The 21,359-nt window shown below is 43.0% G+C and overlaps 1 protein-coding gene across 26 annotated transcripts in view; it reads right to left on the bottom strand.

Moving 5' to 3' along the window:
- The window catches only part of AFDN (afadin, adherens junction formation factor), a 529,325-nt gene that overhangs the window by 346,069 nt on the left and 161,897 nt on the right, over positions 1–21,359 (bottom strand). For 19 of the 26 annotated variants that reach the window (XM_075862614.1, XM_075862630.1, XM_075862615.1 and 16 more), the window contains exons 9-10: positions 18,196–18,240; positions 11,083–11,177 (exon numbers count right to left, since the gene is read on the bottom strand). In XM_075862614.1, the coding sequence (XP_075718729.1) occupies positions 11,083–11,177; positions 18,196–18,240 (140 nt within the window). The remainder of the gene's footprint in view (positions 1–11,082; positions 11,178–18,195; positions 18,241–21,359) is intronic. The other 7 variants (XM_075862622.1, XM_075862624.1, XM_075862623.1 and 4 more) reach the window with 1 other exon arrangement.

Raw genomic sequence — 21,359 nt, 5'->3', positions numbered from 1 at the left:
TTGACCATGCTGCAATTTTGGGAACTGCTCCCTCTAGTGGCCAGCACATGGAAATGTTATAAATTAGAAGCTAATTTATATTTCCTGACTTGTGAAAAAAATTAAAACAATGTGTAATCACTTAATTAAAAAAAAATTCTAGCGACACATTCCCTTTAAAACCCCAGAATCGTTGTCTTTTGGTCACAATTGCGCTAAAAATAATGAAATAAAAAGTGATAAAAAAAATCGTATGTACCAAAAAAATGGTGTTAATAAAAACTACAGCTCGTCCCGCAAAAACTAAGCCCTCACACCGCTCAAACGATGGAAAAATATAAGTTACGGCTCTTTGAATGTGGTGAAACTGAACAAATTATTTTGTTTAACCAATAGTTTTTTCTTTGTAAAAGTAGTAAAATATGATTTTTTTTCCCCTATTTTCTGTTGTCTAAAACCTGGGTGCGTCTTATAGTCAGGTGCGTCTTAAATTACCGTATTTTTTGGGCTATATCACCGTATTTTGTTTACCCACATTGGCATTATTCTGTTTCTAGCTGGTTTATTCCCATAAGGTATATATTTTTTTCACAGGACATATTTAAGAGGGTTTTAAAAATGTCACATTTAGTTTATGTACTTTTATATTTGAGGACATTGCCCCAGTTTTTGCCGTTAAGGTCATCACTTAGCCAATCAAAATTGGAATTTCTGAAGTTTTTATGGCTCCTCTACTAAAAAACATCTTATTAACCGGTTAGTGATCGCCAATATGCCTTTTTCACTTCGGCCACTAACGGGCTTTATTCTGATGCATACGCCTTTTCACGGCACTGCATCATAATAAATTTGCGGCGACGTCCGAAGGGATAGCTACCTGCGCTCAGCTACCAGAGGTAGCGGAGGGCTTGGAGCACTGTCTGGGGACCGTTGTTTGCGGTCTCCAAACCAGCGATCGCCGGTATTCAAGGAATACCACCGATCGCCATTACAATGCTGTGTGAAGTGAAAACTAGTTTTTATCCCCTCTCACCATGAATGTTTGGTGTGAGGATATAAAAAAAAAATGAGTTGTTAGGCCCCTCGCTACCAGCGATCGTGCCCCCCCTTCGACACCACTGCCAAAAAAGAAAAAGGCGCACGCAAGCGCTGTGAGTGAAAGGCAGATATTCTGCCTGTAAATAGAAACTGATCAGGGACCATTCTAATTGATCCCTGATTATATGGTCACTGTGATATACACATCACAGGCACCATAGTCTCATCTTTACTACATACATCACAGGTTTTGTGCGGTTTCACGTCCTCCTCTCACTGTAGTTGATTTGTGAGAGGAGAGAGAGCGCGAGATACTACATTCAAATCTTGCTGTTAAAGAGGCTGTCACCAGATTTTGCAACCCCTATCTGCTATTGCAGCAGATCGGCGCTGCAATGTAGATTACAGTAACGTTTTTATTTTTAAAAAACAAGCATTTTTGGCCTAGTTATGACCATTTTCGTATTTATGCAAATGAGGCTTGCAAAAGTACAACTGGGCGTGTTGAAAAGTAAAAGTACAACTGGGCGTGTATTATGTGCGTACATCGGGGCGTGTTTACTACTTTTACTAGCTGGGAGTTGTGTATAGAAGTATCAACCACTTCTCTTCAGAACGCCCAGCTTCTGGCAGTGCAGACACAGCCGTGTTCTCCAGAGATCACGCTGTGACGTCACTCACAGGTCCTGCATCGTGTCAGACGAGCGAGGACACATCGGCACCAGAGGCTACAGATGATTCTGCAGCAGCATCGGCGTTTGCAGGTAAGTCGATGTAGCTACTTACCTGCAAATGCAGATGCTGCTGCAGAATCAACTGTAGCCTCTGGTTCCGACACGATGCAGGACCTGTGAGTGACGTCACAGATCTGCACTGCCAGAAGCTGGGTGTTCTGAAGAGAAGTGGATGATACTTCTCGTCAGAACGCCCAGCTAGTAAAAGTAGTAAACACGCCCCGATGTACGCACATAATACACGCCCAGTTGTACTTTTACTTTTCAACACGCCCAGTTGTACTTTTGCAAGCCTCATTTGCATAAATACGAAAATGGTCATAACTTGGCCAAAAATGCTCGTTTTTAAAAAATAAAAACGTTACTGTAATCTACATTGCAGCGCCTATCTGCTGCAATAGCAGATAGGGGTTGCAAAATCTGGTGACAGAGCCTCTTTAAACTGTGAAAAACACACCACAAATTCGCCATTGTTCCTAAATTACCCGTAATCACCCCCCCCCCCCAGATCACCCGTAATCACCCCTGACCCCAAGATTTAAGTCCCAGGTCTTGCTCTGCCATGAATCCCGACAAGAGTTTCCAAAATAAATTTTTTTTTTTGTAGATTACCCTAAATTTGGGGTTAGTTAAAAAACACAAAAACTTCTATTCGGTCCTACTGGGCTACCAAAACTATATACAGCCCCCCTGTGTTTGCAGCCGTTATGGCCCAAACACGCTATGCATCAATGTGTTTCATGCACCTCAGACAATTCCCAAATCCACGGAAGAAGTGACCCAGGCTATGATCGACTTAACAAAATTGAGACCGCTTATCACCCCCTTAAGTGACATTTTTAAATTTAAAATCAGTAGACGAGTCTCTTATGAGTTTCAAGAGCAGTCTATCCTTTCACCAAAATATCCCCTCCAGAAGAGCCCAATACAGCGTAAAACTTTATAAGGTGTGCAAGAGAACAACGGGCTACACCTGTGGCTTTTTTATTTATGAGGGCAGGGACCACCCCCTTAATCCCCCAGGATGCCCAGAGGATATTGGCATTAGTGGGAAAATTGTCTGGGAACTAATGGTGCCATTCCTACAGAAAGCGTACTATGTGTACACAGACTACTACACTAGTGTCCCCCTGTAGAAGTCCCCCAATGCTGCGAATACAAGGGCCTGTGGGACGGTGCGTAAAAATTGAGCCGACTTCCCTCAACAACTGGTGTCCACACAATCACCCATTTGCAAGTGACCAGTTACTTGCTGTCAAGTGAAGTGACAAAAAGGAGGTTTACATGCTGACCACCGTGCATGAAGACACCACAGTGGCAGTGAGAGAGTGACACAAACTCTGATAAGAGGAAACTGGTCTGCGTATTGAACTACAATAAGCTCATGGAGGGGGGGGGGGGGGGCAGTCTATCTAACCAGGTCCTGCAACCATACCTGGTCAAACACAAAACTAGGGCATGGTATAAAAAGTTAGCGATCTACCGAAAACAAGTGGCTACATATAATAGTTATGGGCTCTATAAGATCAATATCAGGAGAAAATTATAAAGCAGCTCCGGTATGGCTCCCCATGCACCTGGAGAATCCTTTGAGTCAGAGGATGTCAAAAGGCTCACTGAGCGCCACTTCCTTCACCCAGTCCCAGACTCTGAGAACCAAAGATACCCCCCAAAAAAAAATGCTGGGTGTGCAGTAAGCATGAAAGGAGGAGGGATAACCGGTTTTACGGCCCCATGTGCCCTTCAAAACCAGGCCTGTGCAACTTTCCCTGTTGAGACCTATCGCACAGATTTGAATTATTAATTTTATATATAATTTAGGGACCCCCAAAAAGATGGGGTGGGGGGGGGGGATTCTTTTTAGGGAGTCAATTTCATTTATTCATATATTTTGTTTCGTTTCTGGGCTTTCCAAGGGAGGGAGGGATTCTCATGGGGAGGTAGTAAAGTGTATTTATTTCAGACCATAAAACTAAATTTTACCCCTTATGATTTTTTTTATACAATTCTTGGACAATTAAATCCAGAACTTGATCACTCACAAATTAATTTTTATTATACAAGTCTTGGACAATTAATTCCTGGACATGATCACTCAAAATCGAATAGTTTATTGTGCAGGAGCCCACATCTGTCTATTCAGAACATAGACCCCACGAGTGTTCTTGAAATAAAAAATAAATGTGGGCAATGCATTTATTAGTATATAAATCCAACACGTGCGGCCCGTGCCACCCCTGAATTAGTGGAAGTCATGCATTTTATCAGTGATTACATGAAAAAATTGAGAATGTATTTTCTTTTTCTTATGACTATGTCCTGCCACATACAGCTGTTACATTCCTAATTCTGTACCGTGATATGGGCATGATATTTTTTTTTTTTTTGGAGGATCTCGAATAATCGAGCTGTTCCTTAATAATACACCATAGGCTTTGTTCCCGTTTTGTTGGGGTTCTTTACGGTTCCTATAAATGGTTTTGGACACTGCCCCTTTATATATATACTTCAACCGATTGGTTGTTTTGTGCACATAGCGGTTCCTTCCTTGCCGGGCAGGGGCCTGTTATGGTGTACCGCATCACTTGGCACGTTCGTCCCTCATATAGGGATTGATGGTGCTAAATAAACGTACAACCGAAGGAAAAAAAAAAAAAAAAGCTGGTCATGACAGCCCTGCAGGAGTTCTTCAATCTAGTGAACAAACTCATGTTTGCCACATAGTTGGATACATTTTCCTCAATTTTTTTTGAAGATATTGCCCGTCACTCCAGTACAGCTTATTTTTTCCTCTCAGACTGACTTTATATTAGGATAGTATGCTGTCCACGATGACATCATAATGGCACAGATGCGGGACAACTGCTTCTTTAGCAAGGCATAGTCGTAAGTACAGGCAAATGCGTCTATAACGAGATGCATCCGTTATGAATACACAGCTTCACATTTTTGGATGCCGCACAAATTTATTAATGTGGCATATTTCTAACAAAATAACCTTCCACCACATTACCACATGAAATAGAGGAGACCATGTAATAATAATTTGAAGAAAACATTATGTACCCATAGTGTCTGAAATACTCATTATTCCCTCCTTTAAAAAAATGTTTGGTCAGCATGCTCACTACACCACTAGATGAATACCTTTAGGAATCTAGTTTTTAAAAACGCTGTAATTTTTGGGTGTTTTTTTTTTTTTGTTCACGCAGCTCAATGCCTCTAATGCATGATTTGGGGCTAAGAATTTATTCAACTTGCGCCCTGAAAGACAAAGAGTGCTCCCTCTTTATTTTGGGTGGGTGTTTCTTCATTCTTATGTTCCCTTTACAAAGAAATCGGTCTTTAAAATGACATTTGTGAAAAAAAGTTAATTATTTTTTTACACCTGCTTCGCATGAATTCTTGCAAAAAAACTGTGGGCTCAAAATACTTACAACACCCCTTAGTAAATTTAAGGGGTGTAGTTTTCAAAATGGGGTCATTTGTGGGGGGTTTCCATAATTCTGACACCTATGAGCCTCTGAAAACCTGGCTTGGTGCAGGAAAGCAAAACGTACTTCAAAATGTATAAAATTATTATTAAATTTGCAAGTCTTCTAAATTGCTCAAAAATTTTTGTTTTAAAAAAAATAAGTGCTGCCAAAATAGAGTAAAGAGATGGAAATATAGATTTAGTAAAAAAAATTGTACAATACGTATGTACATGTGTGACATAGGAGTTGGATACACCCGTGGGGTTCTGAACTACTGTTTTATTGTATGTCTGAAGATTCATCCTGGTTTGTAGTTTTTGTATTGTTTCTCCAATGTAGATTCCTTTATTGATGCACCTTGTACACAGGATCATGTACACTACATTGGAGGATGTACAGGAGAACGTGCCAGTGATTTTATGGTTAGCCAATAAAGGTATCATACCTACTATACTTGTGTCTTTTTTGACACAAAAGTATTTAACATTGCATAAGAGATACATGAAAATGGGAAAGAAACACGGTTTTTGATCCCACTTGGGGACTTGCGAGCCCGCTTAAATGATACACTGCAAATATCTAGTTACAGCCGGCACCCGCAGGTGATTGTCCGTGGTAGTGAATTCCCGCACCATTAGACTTGCTCCTAACATTCCTAGTTTTCAGCATGCCTCGAAAACCAATTTAATCAAGGAGGATTATGTCACATAACCATAGCTCAAGGCTGGTACTGTCATCTTGGGCCCACAAAAAAAAAAAAAAAAAAAGGTCTAAAAAGTGGCAGCGGGCAGTAGTTACTTTGGGGAACAGAATGGACCGTGCGATATACCAGTGCCCGTTCCTTTGTCGAAATTAACCACTGGAGCCTTGCAAAGACTAAAACAAAGTGGCCATGTGGGCAACGAAGCCTCACTGGAATGGCAGCAAAGTGCCAGAGCCGAGAACAAAGCAAGACAAAAAAAGGGAGATATAGAGAAGTGCCCGCAGTAGACCTGGCAGATTGACAGTGCGGCAGTGCCCCGGACCAAGAAGAGTGGGTCAGGTAAGAACTGCTAGTAGTGGGTAGCCAAAAGTCCTCATGTTCCCCTTAAGCAGACCGTTGTGTGGAGTACATAGCCATACAACCTGCCCACTACAGCATAGGCTGCCATAGATGCCTGAGGAAACCCAGATCCCAAGCCCAGCAGGCAGCAGTTAACTGTACAGCAGCAGCCAGCAATTCTCATGCCAGTCCACGTCCATAAAGCCACTGGCCAACAAGCCTAAATTATACCACTAGTTGTCCAGAGGAGCAACCATCAAACTAGTTCTTTCTAAAGAAATTGAAGGCAACCCTAAACCCCTTCACACAAAGATGTTGGGTCTGTTCTGGGGTCTACATTAATTTTGCAATTCACAATGTTCATTGATTTTTGACTAAGTAATTTAGCCAACTCAATTCCCAATTTGGCATGAGGCAACAAATACCCTTATTCCATTTCACGAAAAGAAAAACCACGAACCTCTATACTAAGTGCAATAATATTGATGATCTAGATCTCGGCCGAGATCCAACAGTCCTTTGACACAGAAATGTATAATGAGTGGTGCTTGAAAGTTTGTGAATCCTTCCAAATTGTCTATATTACTGAATAAAATTTGACCTAAGTCCTAAATGTTTATAAAATAAAACAAATGAGTCAAAAATATTAGACTTGGTAATCTGAGGAAAACTATCCAATATCACATATCTGAGTGGCAAAAATATGTGAACCTTTATGCCAGGTTCCCATGTGATCCGCAGCATTTACAGTAGCAGCAAAGTGGATGAGATTTAGAAAGTCTCACGCACACGCTGCGGGAAAAAAAATGAAGCATAAATATTAATAAAATTGACCTGCGGTGCGCGTCAATTTATGTTGATTTTCTGTTGCGGGTTAATCCCCACTGAATTCAAAAGGGATGCAAAACCCACAACAACAAGCCAAGTGTCGCGCCTTCTGGGCATAATCGCAGTAATTGCGCTGCAAAAATCGCAACTCTGGGGAAAAGAACAAAAAAAAACAAATATGATTACCCAGAACGCTCTCCTTCCAGCAGTCTGTCCTCCCTGGGATGACGTTTCATCCCATGTGACCGCTGCAGCCAATCACAGGCTGCAGCGTCACATGGACTGCAACGTTATCGTAGGTGGCCGGACTTTTTTCTGGCGGAAGGTGCTGCGGGCTCCACGTTGAATATGCTGCGCAGGTATTACGCAGCGTATCCGACCCCTGGTAACCTGGCCTTAGGATTTCAGATTCACGTTATCTGCTAATTAGTCAGGTGTTTTCAAATGGGGTGACAGTCCGGTGTGAGTGGGTGACCTGTTCTATTTAAAGAACAGGGATCTATTAAAGTCTGATCTTTACAACACATGCTTGTAGAAGTGTATCATGGCATGAACAAAAGATTTTCGGACGACCTCAGAAGAATTGATGCTCATCGGGCTGGAAAAGGTTACAAAACCACCTCTAAAAAGTTTGTACTTCAGTGTCATACCGATTGTATACAAATGGAGGAAATTCAAGACAACTATTACCCGCCACAGCAGTAGTCGACCAACAAAACTCACGGCAAGAGCTAGGCGTATAATAGTCCCCGAGTTACAAACAAACCCAAGGTAACTTCTAAGCAACTAAAGGCCTTTCTCACATTAATGTTCAGGTCATCAGGACGACACTGAACAACAATGGTGTGCAAGGCAGAATTGCAAGGAGAAAGCCGCTGCTCTGCAAAAACAACATTGCTGCCCATGAGCAACCAAATATGCAACTCAGCTCTCTACTCACTGAAATATCTCAACAAGGAGATGAACAACCGGAGCAGGTAAAAAAAGAGGTGAAATCCTCAACACCACAAAAAACAGAGACAAAATGATAGTTTTTTACCGCTCAGACGGTTGTAGATGTACAGTCTGAAGTGCCCCAGAGGAAGCCAGAAGGGTGAAACCCACGGTCGGGTTGCATTATTTGGCGTGTTACAAGAGCTTATCTTATGCTTTTATCTATATCCATTTTTGTAAGTATGGAATAAAGTCGTGGAATTTGCAGTTTCCAAAAGGTAGTGCACTATCTCCTTTTTCTCCCTTGTTGGAGATTTAGAACATCACGTACGAGGATATACACAGCAAGCCGTTGCATTTCTGCAGTTTCACTTCTGTGTGGAACCACAAGTACCAGCGAGATATACACACCAGTGGAAATTTGGATCATTCTTTCTGCATGCTAGCTGAGGGGAAGGTCAAACCCTTGATGGACACTTCAGACTGTACATCTACAACCGTCTGAGCGGTAAAAAACTATCATTTTGCCCATGAGCAGTTTGCGTAAGATCACCTGGACAAGCCAGAAGGCTATTGGAAAAAACAATGTTTTGTGGACGGTTTTTTGGTTTAAATGAGAAGCGTTATGTTTGGAGAAAGGAAAACACTGCATTCCAGCATAAAAACCTTCATACCATCTGCAAAACACTGTGGTGGTATTATGGTTTGGAACGGTTTTTCTGCATCTGAGCCAGGACGGCTTGCCACAAGGGGTCACAAACTTTAAAGCACCACTGTATATGTGGCTGCTGCTCACAACATCGGATATAAACTTGCTCAGGAGATGTATTTCTATTTAAAATTTGAGAGGTCCCTACCCCCTCCCCCTCGTCTGATGTTTCACCCACCGATAGAGGGCGTCATCAGGGGTAGCGGGGTTAATGACAGAGTTCTTGAAACAAATAACATCTATTTGTGTCCTTTGGGGGATTGCACATTCAAGGGCCAATAACTGGGTCCCATGTGTTTCACACCTCCTCCAGGTCGGAGGACAGATAGGCCAAGAGAGAACGGTTACTCAGACCCGAAGGGGGTGCTACCTAAATGGGACGCAGTGATTGGTTCTTGATTAGATAATCCCCCTACTGAAACAAATCATGTATTTATAACCACTATTTTCGTCAAGTACGCTGTCAATAGCCCTGTTACCCCTGAGGGCACCATTGTATCGGGTAGATAGGTACCTCTTAACCAGTTAGTGACCGCCCCAAAGTGTTTTTACGTCGGTCACTAACAGGCTTTATTCCGATGCAATAGACTTTTTACGTCGTTGCATCGAAATAAGTAAACAGCACTGTTAAATCTCCCTGCTCTCAGCTGCCAGAGGTAGCGTGCACCGCATCTGAGTGGTTTTGGAGAGAGGTAGGGAGCTCCTTCTCATCCCACCGAAACCCGGAGATAAGATCGCCAAGTGTCTGTGTCTCCGATGGCAGCCGAGGGCCTAATAAAGGGTCCCAGGTCTTCCTGTAGTGATGCCTGCTAGATCATGCCTTTGGCATGACCTAGCAGATGCCTGTCTGTTTTACACGGACAGGCATAATACACTGCAATACAGAAGTATTGCAGTGTATTATAAATGCGATTGAATAATCGCATAGTGAAGTCCCCTAGTGGAAAAGTGAAAAAAAAATAAAGTATCATCCACTTCTCTTCACAACGCCCAGCTTCTGGCAGTGCAAAGACACAGCGTGTTCTTGAGAGATCACGCTGTGACGTCACTCACTTCCTGCCCCAGGTCCTGCATCGTGTCGGACCAGCGAGGACACATCGGCACCAGAGGCTACAGTTGATTCTGCAGCAGCATCGGCGTTTGCAGGTAAGTCGATGTAGCTACTTACCTGCAAACGCTGATGCTGCTGCAGAATCAACTGTAGCCTCTGGTGCCGATGTGTCCTCGCCCGTCCGACACGATGCAGGACCTGGGGCAGGAAGTGAGTGACGTCACAGCGTGATCTCTCAAGAACACGCTGTGTCTTTGCACTGCCAGAAGCTGGGCGTTGTGAAGAGAAGTGGATGATACTTCTATTCACAACGCCCAGCTAGTAAAAGTAGTAAAAACGCCCAGATGTACATACACAATACACACCCAGTTGTACTTTTACTTTTCAACATGCCCAGTTGTACTTTAGAAAGCCTCATTTACATAAATATAAAAACTGTCATAACTTGGCCAAAAATGATCGTTTTAAAAAAAAACAAAACGTTACTCTTATCTCCATTGCAGCGCCGATCTGCTGCAATAGGAGATAGGGGTTGCAAAATCTGGTGACAGAGCCTCTTTAAATTTGAATTAGCAATACATTGCCTGAGAAAGTTTATAAGAGATGTTGTGAGCTGCAGCCACACATACCTTATTATACATTTGTGTGTCAAAAGGACAGCAAACATATTGGATCTCCGCCAAGATCTTGATCAGTATTATAGGATAGATGTTTGTGGTTTTAGAAATAGGCTGTATTTTCCTATTTAAGTTAAAACGCTATTAAAAGTTAAGTTTTAGTGAAATGCAAAAAGGGTATTTGTTGCCTCATAGCAAAAATGTGAATGAATACATAAATTTTGGAGTCTGTTCTCTGAATTAAAATTAGGGCTTGGGGTCTGAATTAATTTTGGCATCTGGTATGGAGTTTAACGCAGGTGACATGGGTGCGGCGTGTGAGGAAGCGGCGGAGACGCCATCCAGGCAGTGGGAGATATTGAAGCCTGCAGGAGCCAGTATGCAGAATCTGGACCATGGGTGACTGTGCAATGATTTTTTTGTTTGCAAACACAAGGAGCTGGTGCCCAAGTGAAAATTAGCACCATGTATCTATAGTCACTCCTGCCATTTCGGTTAGATTAAAGATCCGCTCTCCTTTTGTCTCATGGTTTGTTCATCTCTCATTTGACTTGTTTGTTACTTTCCCAATTGTAAAGAGCTGCTGACTACGTTGGCGTTATATAAAGTTTATTATTAGACAATAAATCATGTGCGGTTAGTGCTAAGCTTCATGTATACGAAATAACATTTCACCTGTATAGAATTCTCATCCAGTTTCTCAGTTCCGACCTCTGTGATGCTCAGTTGAAGTCGATATAGCTTTGGCTTATCTCTGGAGTCAGACCCATCTTAATTTTTTTAAGGAAAATAGGCAAATAAGTTAGAAGCAAAGCATAAAAACATTGTAATGTTATATTGGCAAAATTTGTAAAGATAAAATAATGGATAACAAAGCAATAAACAATGATACAATAGTAAATTAAAGGCGTTCTCAGACACTTATGTTGATGGCCTATCCTTTCCGATAGGTCATCAATATCAGATTGGTTGGCGTCCGACTCCCGGTACCCCTACCGATCAGCACGGCCTTTTCTTCGTTTGCCAGCCACAGCACCGTACACTTCCGTCTCAATTCCAGGCATAGCCACTACAGAAGTTTACGGCACTGTGCCGGGTAAACTAAGAATAGGCTGTGACCATCAACATAAAAGTCCTGGAGAATACCTTTAAGGAAAACCTGTATTTAAAAGAGTTTTCTGACCCCTAAGGGTATGCTCACACAGTTTTTTGAAGGCAGAAAATTCGGCCTGCAAAAGTCAGCGCCGTTTTTTTTTAACCCGTTAATGACCAGGCCTGAAAAGACCTTAATGACCAGCTAAATTTTTCTGATTTTGCCTCTCTGCGTTTCAGCAGCCATAACTTTTTTATTTTTTCACTGACATGGCTGTATGAGGCCTTGTTTTATGCGAGAGAAATAGTTGTTTTTTTCCCCCACAGTTTGGGGGTAAAAAATTTTTTTTTTACGGCGTGAATATAGGAAAAAGCGATTCTCGGAATAGTTTTTTGGGTTTATTTTTTATCCCGTTCACGTTTCACGCTAAATAACCCATTAGACTAATTCTTCAGGTTATTACGGTCGTGTAGATACCTAATATGCGTAGGTTTTTTGTTTTTATTTAGTGTAGGGGCAATAAAGTGTATTTAATGCAAAATAAACTCTTTTTGGGACTTTTTTTATTTATTTGTTTCGTTACTTTTTTTTTTTTTTAATCCCATCAAGGGATAACTTTATTTTTTACTTGTAATGTATTAGCATACTTCTGTACGCTAATACATTACACTGTGTCACTATGACACAGGATGCTGATCGGGCAGCATATAGTGTGCCCGAACAGCAGGCACACAGAACAGACAGCCCTGGGGTCCTTTGTAGGTCCCCAGGGCTGACTGCAGAGGGATTCCCCAGTGTTTGATCGCATCACTGGAATCCCGGTGATGCAATCAAAGAGGGGAATTCCCTTTGATCATGCCGCGGTCATGTTTGCCGACCCCAGCTGTGTTCAGGAGGCTGCTCTAAGATCAGGAGCTGTTAGAGGACGCTCATCAGCCTGATCTACAGCGACGCCAAAAGACGTCTCTGTAGACTAAGCACCCACACCGCCTGACGTCAAAAGACAGTGGGCGGTCGGGAAGGAGTTAAGTGGTTTTGCACCACACGCATTTTTTAGCCGTGTTTATTTTTAGGCTTTTTATTTAAGCGCTCTTCAACAGAAAGATGGAATAACCGCGAGCGTTTTTTTGGTCTAGAAAAGTCTAAAAAAAATAAATAAAAAAAAGGGTTTATTTCCGCCTTCCATTGATTTCAATGGGGTTTTTGAGGCGGAAAACACCTCAAGATAGGGCATGACGCTTTTTTTTTTTTTGCTTGCGGTAAAAAAACGCCTTCACCTCCCTTTGAAATCAATGGGAGTCAATTTTGGCTGGTTTTTGCAGCAGTTTCTGCGGCAAAAAACTCTGCATGAACATGGCCTAAGGAAATTTCTTCTATGTCAGCAGAAAAAAACAAAACATTTTAGAAGTCTACAGCATTCCTGCATAATAAATGGAAAACTCATTATGGAAGAGACCACACGAGGTAGCCAGCTATTGGCTGCTGCAGTCACAGTAACTGGTGCTGGATGACATTTTATAGTGCAGCAATACCAACAAGAATAATAAGGGGACTAAAGATGCAAACTAGCTAAACAACTGAAGTTATAAAAGCCAAAAAACAGAACAAAGTTTATTTTTTCTGGTTTATGTAAAACATCTAACCTTTAATCTGGGTGGTGCGTGCTGGCATACAGCGTACATTGATTTCCAATTGTATTGAAAGCGTAGTAGACTACACTTTTTAATGGAAGTGTATCCTGTTAGGCTTCCCGGAATTTATCATACACTGTAATTAAGTGTTGCATTGGCATTTATACCACCTTGTAGTTCATATTAAGGCTAGGGCTCATTGAGGACACGTGGTCACCATTGAGACGCAGTAATAATGTATCACAGGGACTTGCGCACCACCTCAATGATTCCCCAAGTAGAAAAGTGACGTAGCGATGCGCCTACAACTTTTTCCCGCTAGACTAAAGAATAACAGTTTATGTTTTAACAAATTAGGTTAGAATATACATTTTGCAATATGAAAAAGGTTTTTATTTTTATATATCTCATACAGTTTTAAGATTTAATCAAAATGTATACGTCATTAGGGCTCTACCCTTTTAGAAATCGTAATTTAGCAGCTTACTCTTAAACTTGACAAGATGATGTCATGTGATCAAACATCTGCACATTTACTAGCACTCTGTACAAATAGGGTAATTTCAGCGTCGGTAAAGAAAAAAGCAAAACAAAAAAATTATTAATTTTTTTTTAGGTAAAGGAGCTTGCAGAGGTCAGGATTGTAATTATTTTACAGTTCAAAGTGATATCTGCTAACGTGTTCATATTTGTAATTCAGAGTTGTTCACACTGAGGTTTTTTGGCGCGGAAACCGCTCCGCAAAACTCGTCAAAAAACGCCCGAAAATGCCTCCCATTGTTTTCAATGTAATGTAATTAAACATGTAATTTGGCACGTCTTGCTAGACCCTTTTCTCTTATTAGTTGGCTTAGTTTATGCAGGGGCGTAGCTAGGGGCGCAGTTCAGAGGGGGGCGCCAGCGCCCCCTCCACTATAATTGTACCTGTGTCGCAAGGACACAGGTACAATTAGAAGCAATGAATGACCGGGCACGTTCCGTGCCCGGCCATTCAGCGCCTTTCCACGAATGAAGCGACTGGTACCTTCTGTACCAGTGACGCTTCCGTCGATGAAAGGCGCTGACTGACTGGCAGGGAAAGTCATCCTGCCCAGCCAATCAGCGCCTTTCATAGACGCGGTGTTCAACCCCCTGGAGACCTGCGCAAAAGAGAGCAGGTCTCCATGGCTGCCGGACGGCGTGGGAGCGGGAATAAGGTGAGTTTGAATAGTTTTATTTTTTATTTTTAAATTGTAATAGAAGTGTGCGGCTGTATCTGCGGGGGGGAGACTTTGTCTAAACGGGGGACTTTGTCTACACTGGGACTATATCTACAGGGCTGGGCTATATACAGGGGGACTATATCTACAGGGCTGGGCTATATACAGGGGGACTATATCTACAGGGGGGGCTATATACAGGGGGACTATATCTGCTGGGCTATATACAGGGGGACTATATCTACAGGGGGGCTATATACTGGAGTGGGCTGTCTATAGAGCACCATATACAGGGGTGGGCTATATAGTATATAGCCCCCTGTAGATATAGCCCACCCCTGTATATGGTGCTCCATAGATTGCCCACCCCAGTATATAGCCCCCCCTGTAGATATAGTCGCCGTAGATATAGCCCAGCCCTGTAGATATAGCCCAGCCCTGTAGATATAGCCCAGCCCTGTAGATAGTCCCCCTGTAGATATAGCCCACCCCTGTATATAGTCCCCCTGTAGATATAGTCCCCCTGTAGATATAGCCCACCCCTGTATATAGTCCCCCTGTAGATATAGCCCACCCCTGTATATAGTATCCTACAAATAGCTCCCCCCTATAGTGCTCCACAGAAAGCCCACCCCTGTATATAGCCCCCTTGTACATATAGTCCACCCCCGTATATAGTGTTCCACAGATAGCCCACCCATGTATATAGCATATACAGGGGTGGGCTATCTGTGGAGCACTATATACAGGGGTGGACTATCTAGTGGAGAACTATATACAGGGGTGGACTATATGTACAAGGGGGGGCTATATACAGGGGTGGGCTATCTATGAAACACTATATACAGGGGTGGACTATATGTGGAGCACTATATACAGGGGTGGGCTATATCTACAGGGGGGCTACATACATGGTTGGGCTATCTGTAGAGCACTATAGGGGGAGTTATTTGTGGGACACTATATACAGGGGTGGGCTATATGGGGGCACTATCTACAGGGGGCACAGTGTGTGTGTGTGTGGGACACGGTGTATGGTGCTATTATAACTAGAGGTGCAGTGTTTGGCGCCATTATATTTAGGGGTGTAGTGTATGGTATAATGATAACTTTATATTTATTTATAGGTGCAGAAATGTTGGAAAAGTGAGAAGCTGAAGACATGTGAGCGGCAAACTGAGGAAATGGACCGGGAGAAGTCGTCATAGAGGTCTGGACCAAATGGAGAAAAAGAACTAGAATCTGAGACGTCACCGGTGAGTCACTTAAAGAGGCTCTGTCACCAGACTTTGCAACCCCTATCTGCTATTGCAGCAGATAGGCGCTGCAATGTAGATTACAGTAACGTTTTTATTTTAAAAAAAACGAGCATTTTTGGCCAAGTTATGACCATTTTTGTAGTTATGCAAATGAGGCTTGCAAAAGTCCAAGTGGGTGTGTTTAAAAGTAAAAGTCCAAGTGGGCGTGTATTATGTGCGTACATCGGGGTGTTTTTAATACTTTTACTAGCTGGGCGTTCTGATGAGAAGTATCATCCACTTCTCTTCAGAACGCCCAGCTTCTGGCAGTGCAGACACAGTGTGTTCTCGAGAGATCAGGCTGTGACGTCACTCACAGGTCCTGCATCGTGTCAGACGAGCGAGGACACCGGCACCAGAGGCTACAGTTGATTCTGCAGCAGCATCAGCGTTTGCAGGTAAGTCGATGTAGCTACTTACCTGCAAACGCGGATGCTGCTGCAGAATCAACTGTAGCCTCTGGTGCCGGTGTCCTCGCTCGTCTGACACGATGCAGGACCTGTGAGTGACGGCACAGCGTGATCTCTCGAGAACACATTGTGTCTGCACTGCCAGAAGCTGGGCGTTCTCAAGAGAAGTGGATGATACTTCTCATCAGAACGCCCAGCTAGTAAAAGTATTAAAAACACCCCGATGTACGCACATAATACACGCCCACTTGGACTTTTACTTTTGCAAGCCTCATTTGCATAACTACAAAAATGGTCATAACTTGGCCAAAAATGCTCGTTTTTTTTAAAATAAAAACGTTACTGTAATCTACATTGCAGCGCCTATCTGCTGCAATAGCAGATAGGGGTTGCAAAATCTGGTGACAGAGCCTCTTTAATGTAAATGTTCATTCTGCCTTTAATCAGCACTGTAGTCACTGTATGATCTGCAGCGAGATGATGGGTGGTTTGATTATGATAGGATTTATTTTTGTGAAACGGCATCTCCCAGCATATCCTTACCATTGTTCAGGCCATGCTGGGAGCTGTAGTTTTACGCTGTACACACCTATACGGCAGGGGTTGCACTAAATTGAGCTGTATTTGTTCTGGGGCTGTATATATGTACCGAGCTTGGTTCTGGTGTTGTGTATAGAACCATATTGCTTGTGAAATGTACAAATAATTTTATGCTCGCGTTACATAAAAAGAAATGACACGTCGATTGGTAGAGAAAACAAACACGGCGAGGGGGAAGGAGATGTCGGGAAAGAGGTTGGGGGGGGGGGGGCCAAACTGAATCTTTGCCCCGGGTGCTGGAGAACCTAGCTACGCCTCTGGTTTATGCCAGTTTTTTTGTGGCACAAATTTTCGATTGACCACTTCATGTTTTTGCAAAATAATGCCCCTATATTGAGCAGGTCAAAAAAAATGAACACCACGTCTAAAACAATTAATTAAATAATGAAAGTGGCGAACAGCATGTACGGCATAATTATGGCTCAAATTTGTCCTATGTTCTGGCTACAAACAGCCGGCACTAAAGGGAGCGTAGCAACATACTACATTCCATTTTAATAAAGTATGTTGTAAGCTCCCATGCTCCCTCTAGTGGCCATTGTAGGCAGCCAAACTGGCATGTTTTAAATCCCTGTCTATGCAGCAAGCCTCCAGGCTAAAATGTAAAGTCAAAATCAGCCTAAAGTCAAAGTCTAAAACAGTCCATTGTTTGGCTCCGAAATCTTTAGGCTTAAGGGTAACTATTTTAGTCACCACCAGGAGCCCTGCGTACAAGATTAGCGTTAATAGACATGAATTTAGCCAAATCCAATCACATGTTCATGAAAGAAGTCAAATCTAAGCGACCAGAATCATCCCAGAAGAAAAAGAAAATTAAGAGAAAAAAAAAGCGCCAGGAAAGGACTATGCTATGATGTCACATTCCAACTTTGTCCACTAGGACAAACAATAACTTTAGGAATCATGAGAATTAAACTAATAAATCAAGGACATGCGTAAACTATCCACGTATCTAGAGTGTAAGCTATACAACATGTTTCCAAGGTTAGAAAGCAATATATACTATTCATTAGAAGACATTTGGATTTATCCACTTGAGTATGTATAAGGCCTTATTCAGACTAGCGTGTCCGTTGTGCATCCGCAAATAAAAAAAAAACAGACTATTTTGTGCATTTGAGTTCCATGTGGAAACAGTTTTTTACGTCTGTTTCTGCTCTTTCTGGTTTGTTTTCTCAGCAATTTTTTAGCAACTGGTGCGTGAAACATGGACAACACATGGATGTTGTCAGTGTGCTGTCCGTGTCTTTCACACAGGAATAAACTGAAATGGGCAAAGTGGTCCGCAAAAACAGACTAAAATAGGACATGCTGTGTGTTTCACGCAAGAGACAGACACTGCATGAAAAATCACGCAGGTGTTAATAGCCCCATTGATTTGCATGGGTCCACGTGCTGTCAATTGTTTCAATGGAGAGCACACGGACGTAAAATACGTTAGTCTGAATAAGGCTTAAGAGTGAAAGTGAAAACGTGAGTGACAGGGAGTATCATGCAATGTCTTTATACACAGAAAGAATGTTCCACAAAGTTAAATATAAAGTTTGATATTATTACCTTCATACGAATGATAATTGAAGTAGGTAAAGTGGTTCCTTCTGCCTGAAGACATTACACATGCACAGACAGGACCCAGGAAAAGACACCATCAGCAGTACAGAGACCATGCACAGAATGCCGAAATAAAGCAGTGTAAGAAAGAAGACAGGAAAGAGTGAACCTCCAGCCTGGCTACATCTAGATACTTTTTAATGTTACATAGACAAGTGAAAAACACAAATATTAACGTAGTAAATTAGAACTTCTACACTTAGGGCACTTATAATCTGGTGACAGAGCCTCTATCTCCTACATAAATCGGATCGGCGCTGTAATGTAGATAACAGTGGTTTTTATTTTGATAAACTATCAATTTTGAGAAATTTCAGATTTATGCCAATTAGTTTCTTCATAGACAACTGGGCGTGTTTTTACTTTTTTACCAACTGGGCGTTGTAAATAGTAGTGTGTGACGCTGACGAATTAGCATCATACACTTCTCTCCATTCATGTATAGCAGGACTCGCAACACACCATGATCTAGCGAGATCACGCTGTGCTGTCACATACTCCCACATTAAATTTACCAAAGTGTCTTGAGAGTGAATAGACATTGCGTCAAGCCAGGATGCGATGTCTATTCACACTCCCGACACTTCGGTAAAGTTTCGTGGGGGCTTACTCACACAGTACAGCGTGATCTCGCGAGATCCAGCTGTGCGGTCATTCACAGAAACGTTACCGAAGCGTCGGGAGTGTGAATAGACATCGCGTCCTGGCTGGAGGTGATGTCTATTCACTCTCGAGACACTTCGGTAAAGTTAATGTGGGAGTATGTGACAGCACAGCGTGATCTCGCGAGATCATGCTGTGTTGGGAGTACTGCTAAAAATGAATGGAGAAGTGTATGACGCTAGTCAGCGCCATACACTTCTTTACAACGTCCAGTTGGTAAAAAAATTAAAAAAACACGCCCAGTTGTCTATTAACCCTTTCATGCCGACAATCTGTAGATACACGTCCTTTTCGCACATACCCCGTGATGCCTGAGCGTGATTATACAGATCTCTGTTCCAGCCGGCATAGTGCTGGGAAAAGCGTTCGGACGCCGGCTGTGTCAGTGTCCGCGGCTCCCCAGCAACCTGTTCTCGGACAGCCGAACCGATTGGTTCGGCTTCAGAGAACATGATCACTGTTATTAACTGCTTCCTGACTGCCCACAGTAAATTCACGTCTGCGCTTGCTAGGCTCCTTGCAGCGCCGACGTGAATTCACAGTGGGTGGTAATAGCACGATCCGGGTGTCTCAGAGTAGTGCCGACACCAGCGATCGCGCCGTTAACCCCTGCCTCTGGTCCCATAGACATGATCGGGACCCGATTGGTTCAGTCCCGATCAGGTGATCGCAGGGAAAGTTTGTTGTAGCAACAAACTGGAAAGTTTGTTGCTACAACAAACTTTCGAGGACCGATTGCGGGTGCTGCCGTCGGTTGCATGGCAAAACCGGAGGCAATACAACGGCCTCCGTTCTGCCATTCACGGAAGCCTATGAGGACCAGCTGGTCCTCATAGGCTTCCTGTCAGTGTGACGGTCAACGTCACACTGACCGTTTATAACACGTTACACTACCTAGGTAGTATAACGTATTATAGCAGCCATCAGTGCTGCAGGTCTTCAAGTAAAACAAAAAAATTAATAAAAATGTTTTATAAAAGTGTAAAAACAAGTTATAAGTTACAAAAACAAAAAATGCTTTTTTCCCTATAATTACATAGTTACCGTATTTTTCGGACTATATAAAGAATAAATCTTGCTAAAAAGTCCCTGCGTCTTATAGTCCGCAGTCAAGTGACCAGGCATCGCCAGGCACCATGACTGCTTCATTACTTAAAGAGGCTCTGTCACCAGATTTTGCAACCCCTATCTGCTATTGCAGCAGATAGGCGCTGCAATGTAGATTACAGTAAAGTTTTTATTTTTAAAAAACGAGCATTTTTGGCCAAGTTATGGCTATTTTTGTATTTATGCAAATGAGGCTTGCAAAAGTACAACTGGGCGTGTTGAAAAGTAAAAGTACAACTGGGCGTGTATTATGTGCGTACATCGGGGCGTGTTTACTACTTTTACTAGCTGGGCGTTCTGACGAGAAGTATCATCCACTTCTCTTCAGAACACCCAGCTTCTGGCAGTGCAGATCTGACACGTCACTCACAGGTCCTGCATCGTGTCGGCCACATCGGCACCAGAGGCTACAGTTGATTCTGCAGCAGCATCAGCGTTTGCAGGTAAGTAGCTACATCGATTTACCTGCAAACGCCGATGCTGCTGCAGAATCTGTAGCCTCTGGTGCCGATGTGTCCTCGCTCGTCTGACACGATGCAGGACCTGGGGAAGTGACGTCACAGCGTGATCTCTCGAGAACACGGCTGTGTCTGCACTGCCAGAAGCTGGGCGTTCTGAAGAGAAGTGGATGATACTTCTCATCAGAACGCCCAGCTAGTAAAAGTAGTAAACACGCCCCGATGTACGCACATAATACACGCCCAGTTGTACTTTTACTTTTCAACACGCCCAGTTGTACTTTTGCAAGCCTCATTTGCATAAATACAAAAATGGTCATAACTTGGCCAAAAATGCTCGTTTTTTAAAAATAAAAACTTTACTGTAATCTACATTGCAGCGCCTATCTGCTGCAATAGCAGATAGGGGTTGCAAAATCTGGTGACAGAGCCTCTTTAACTCCTTCCCGACCCATGACGTGCTGGCACATCATGGAGCTGGAGGGGGATGATGTATGGAGCGGGCTCACGCGCTGAGTCCGCTCCATACACTGCAGGTGTCAGCTTCTGACACGCTGCTCTAACGGCCAGGAACAGCAATTTCGCTGTTCCTGGCAGTTTAAAGGGCTTGTGCCATAAAACACATGTATCCCCTGTCCACAGATCGATAAGGAGAACGGGGACTGAAAGTTACCAAGAGCGCTGCACGAGAAGCTGTGACTTCCGCGTTCTGTGTCCGGCAGCTTCATAGAGATCAATGGGATTCTTCTGCGCATGCGCGAGCGGCTCTCTATTGGTCTCTATGGAGCTGCAGACCAGATAAGCCGGACACAGAATCCGGAAGTCCAGGCTTTGGGTGAATTTCGGTCCCCTGTTCTCCTTATCGCTGGGGGTCCCAGCAGT

The sequence above is a fragment of the Rhinoderma darwinii genome, chromosome 4 (genome assembly GCF_050947455.1).
Source record: "Rhinoderma darwinii isolate aRhiDar2 chromosome 4, aRhiDar2.hap1, whole genome shotgun sequence".
NCBI classification, from domain to species: domain Eukaryota; kingdom Metazoa; phylum Chordata; class Amphibia; order Anura; family Rhinodermatidae; genus Rhinoderma; species Rhinoderma darwinii.
The sequence above is the reverse complement of the archived record's forward strand: the minus strand, read 5'-3'. Positions and strand labels throughout refer to the sequence as shown.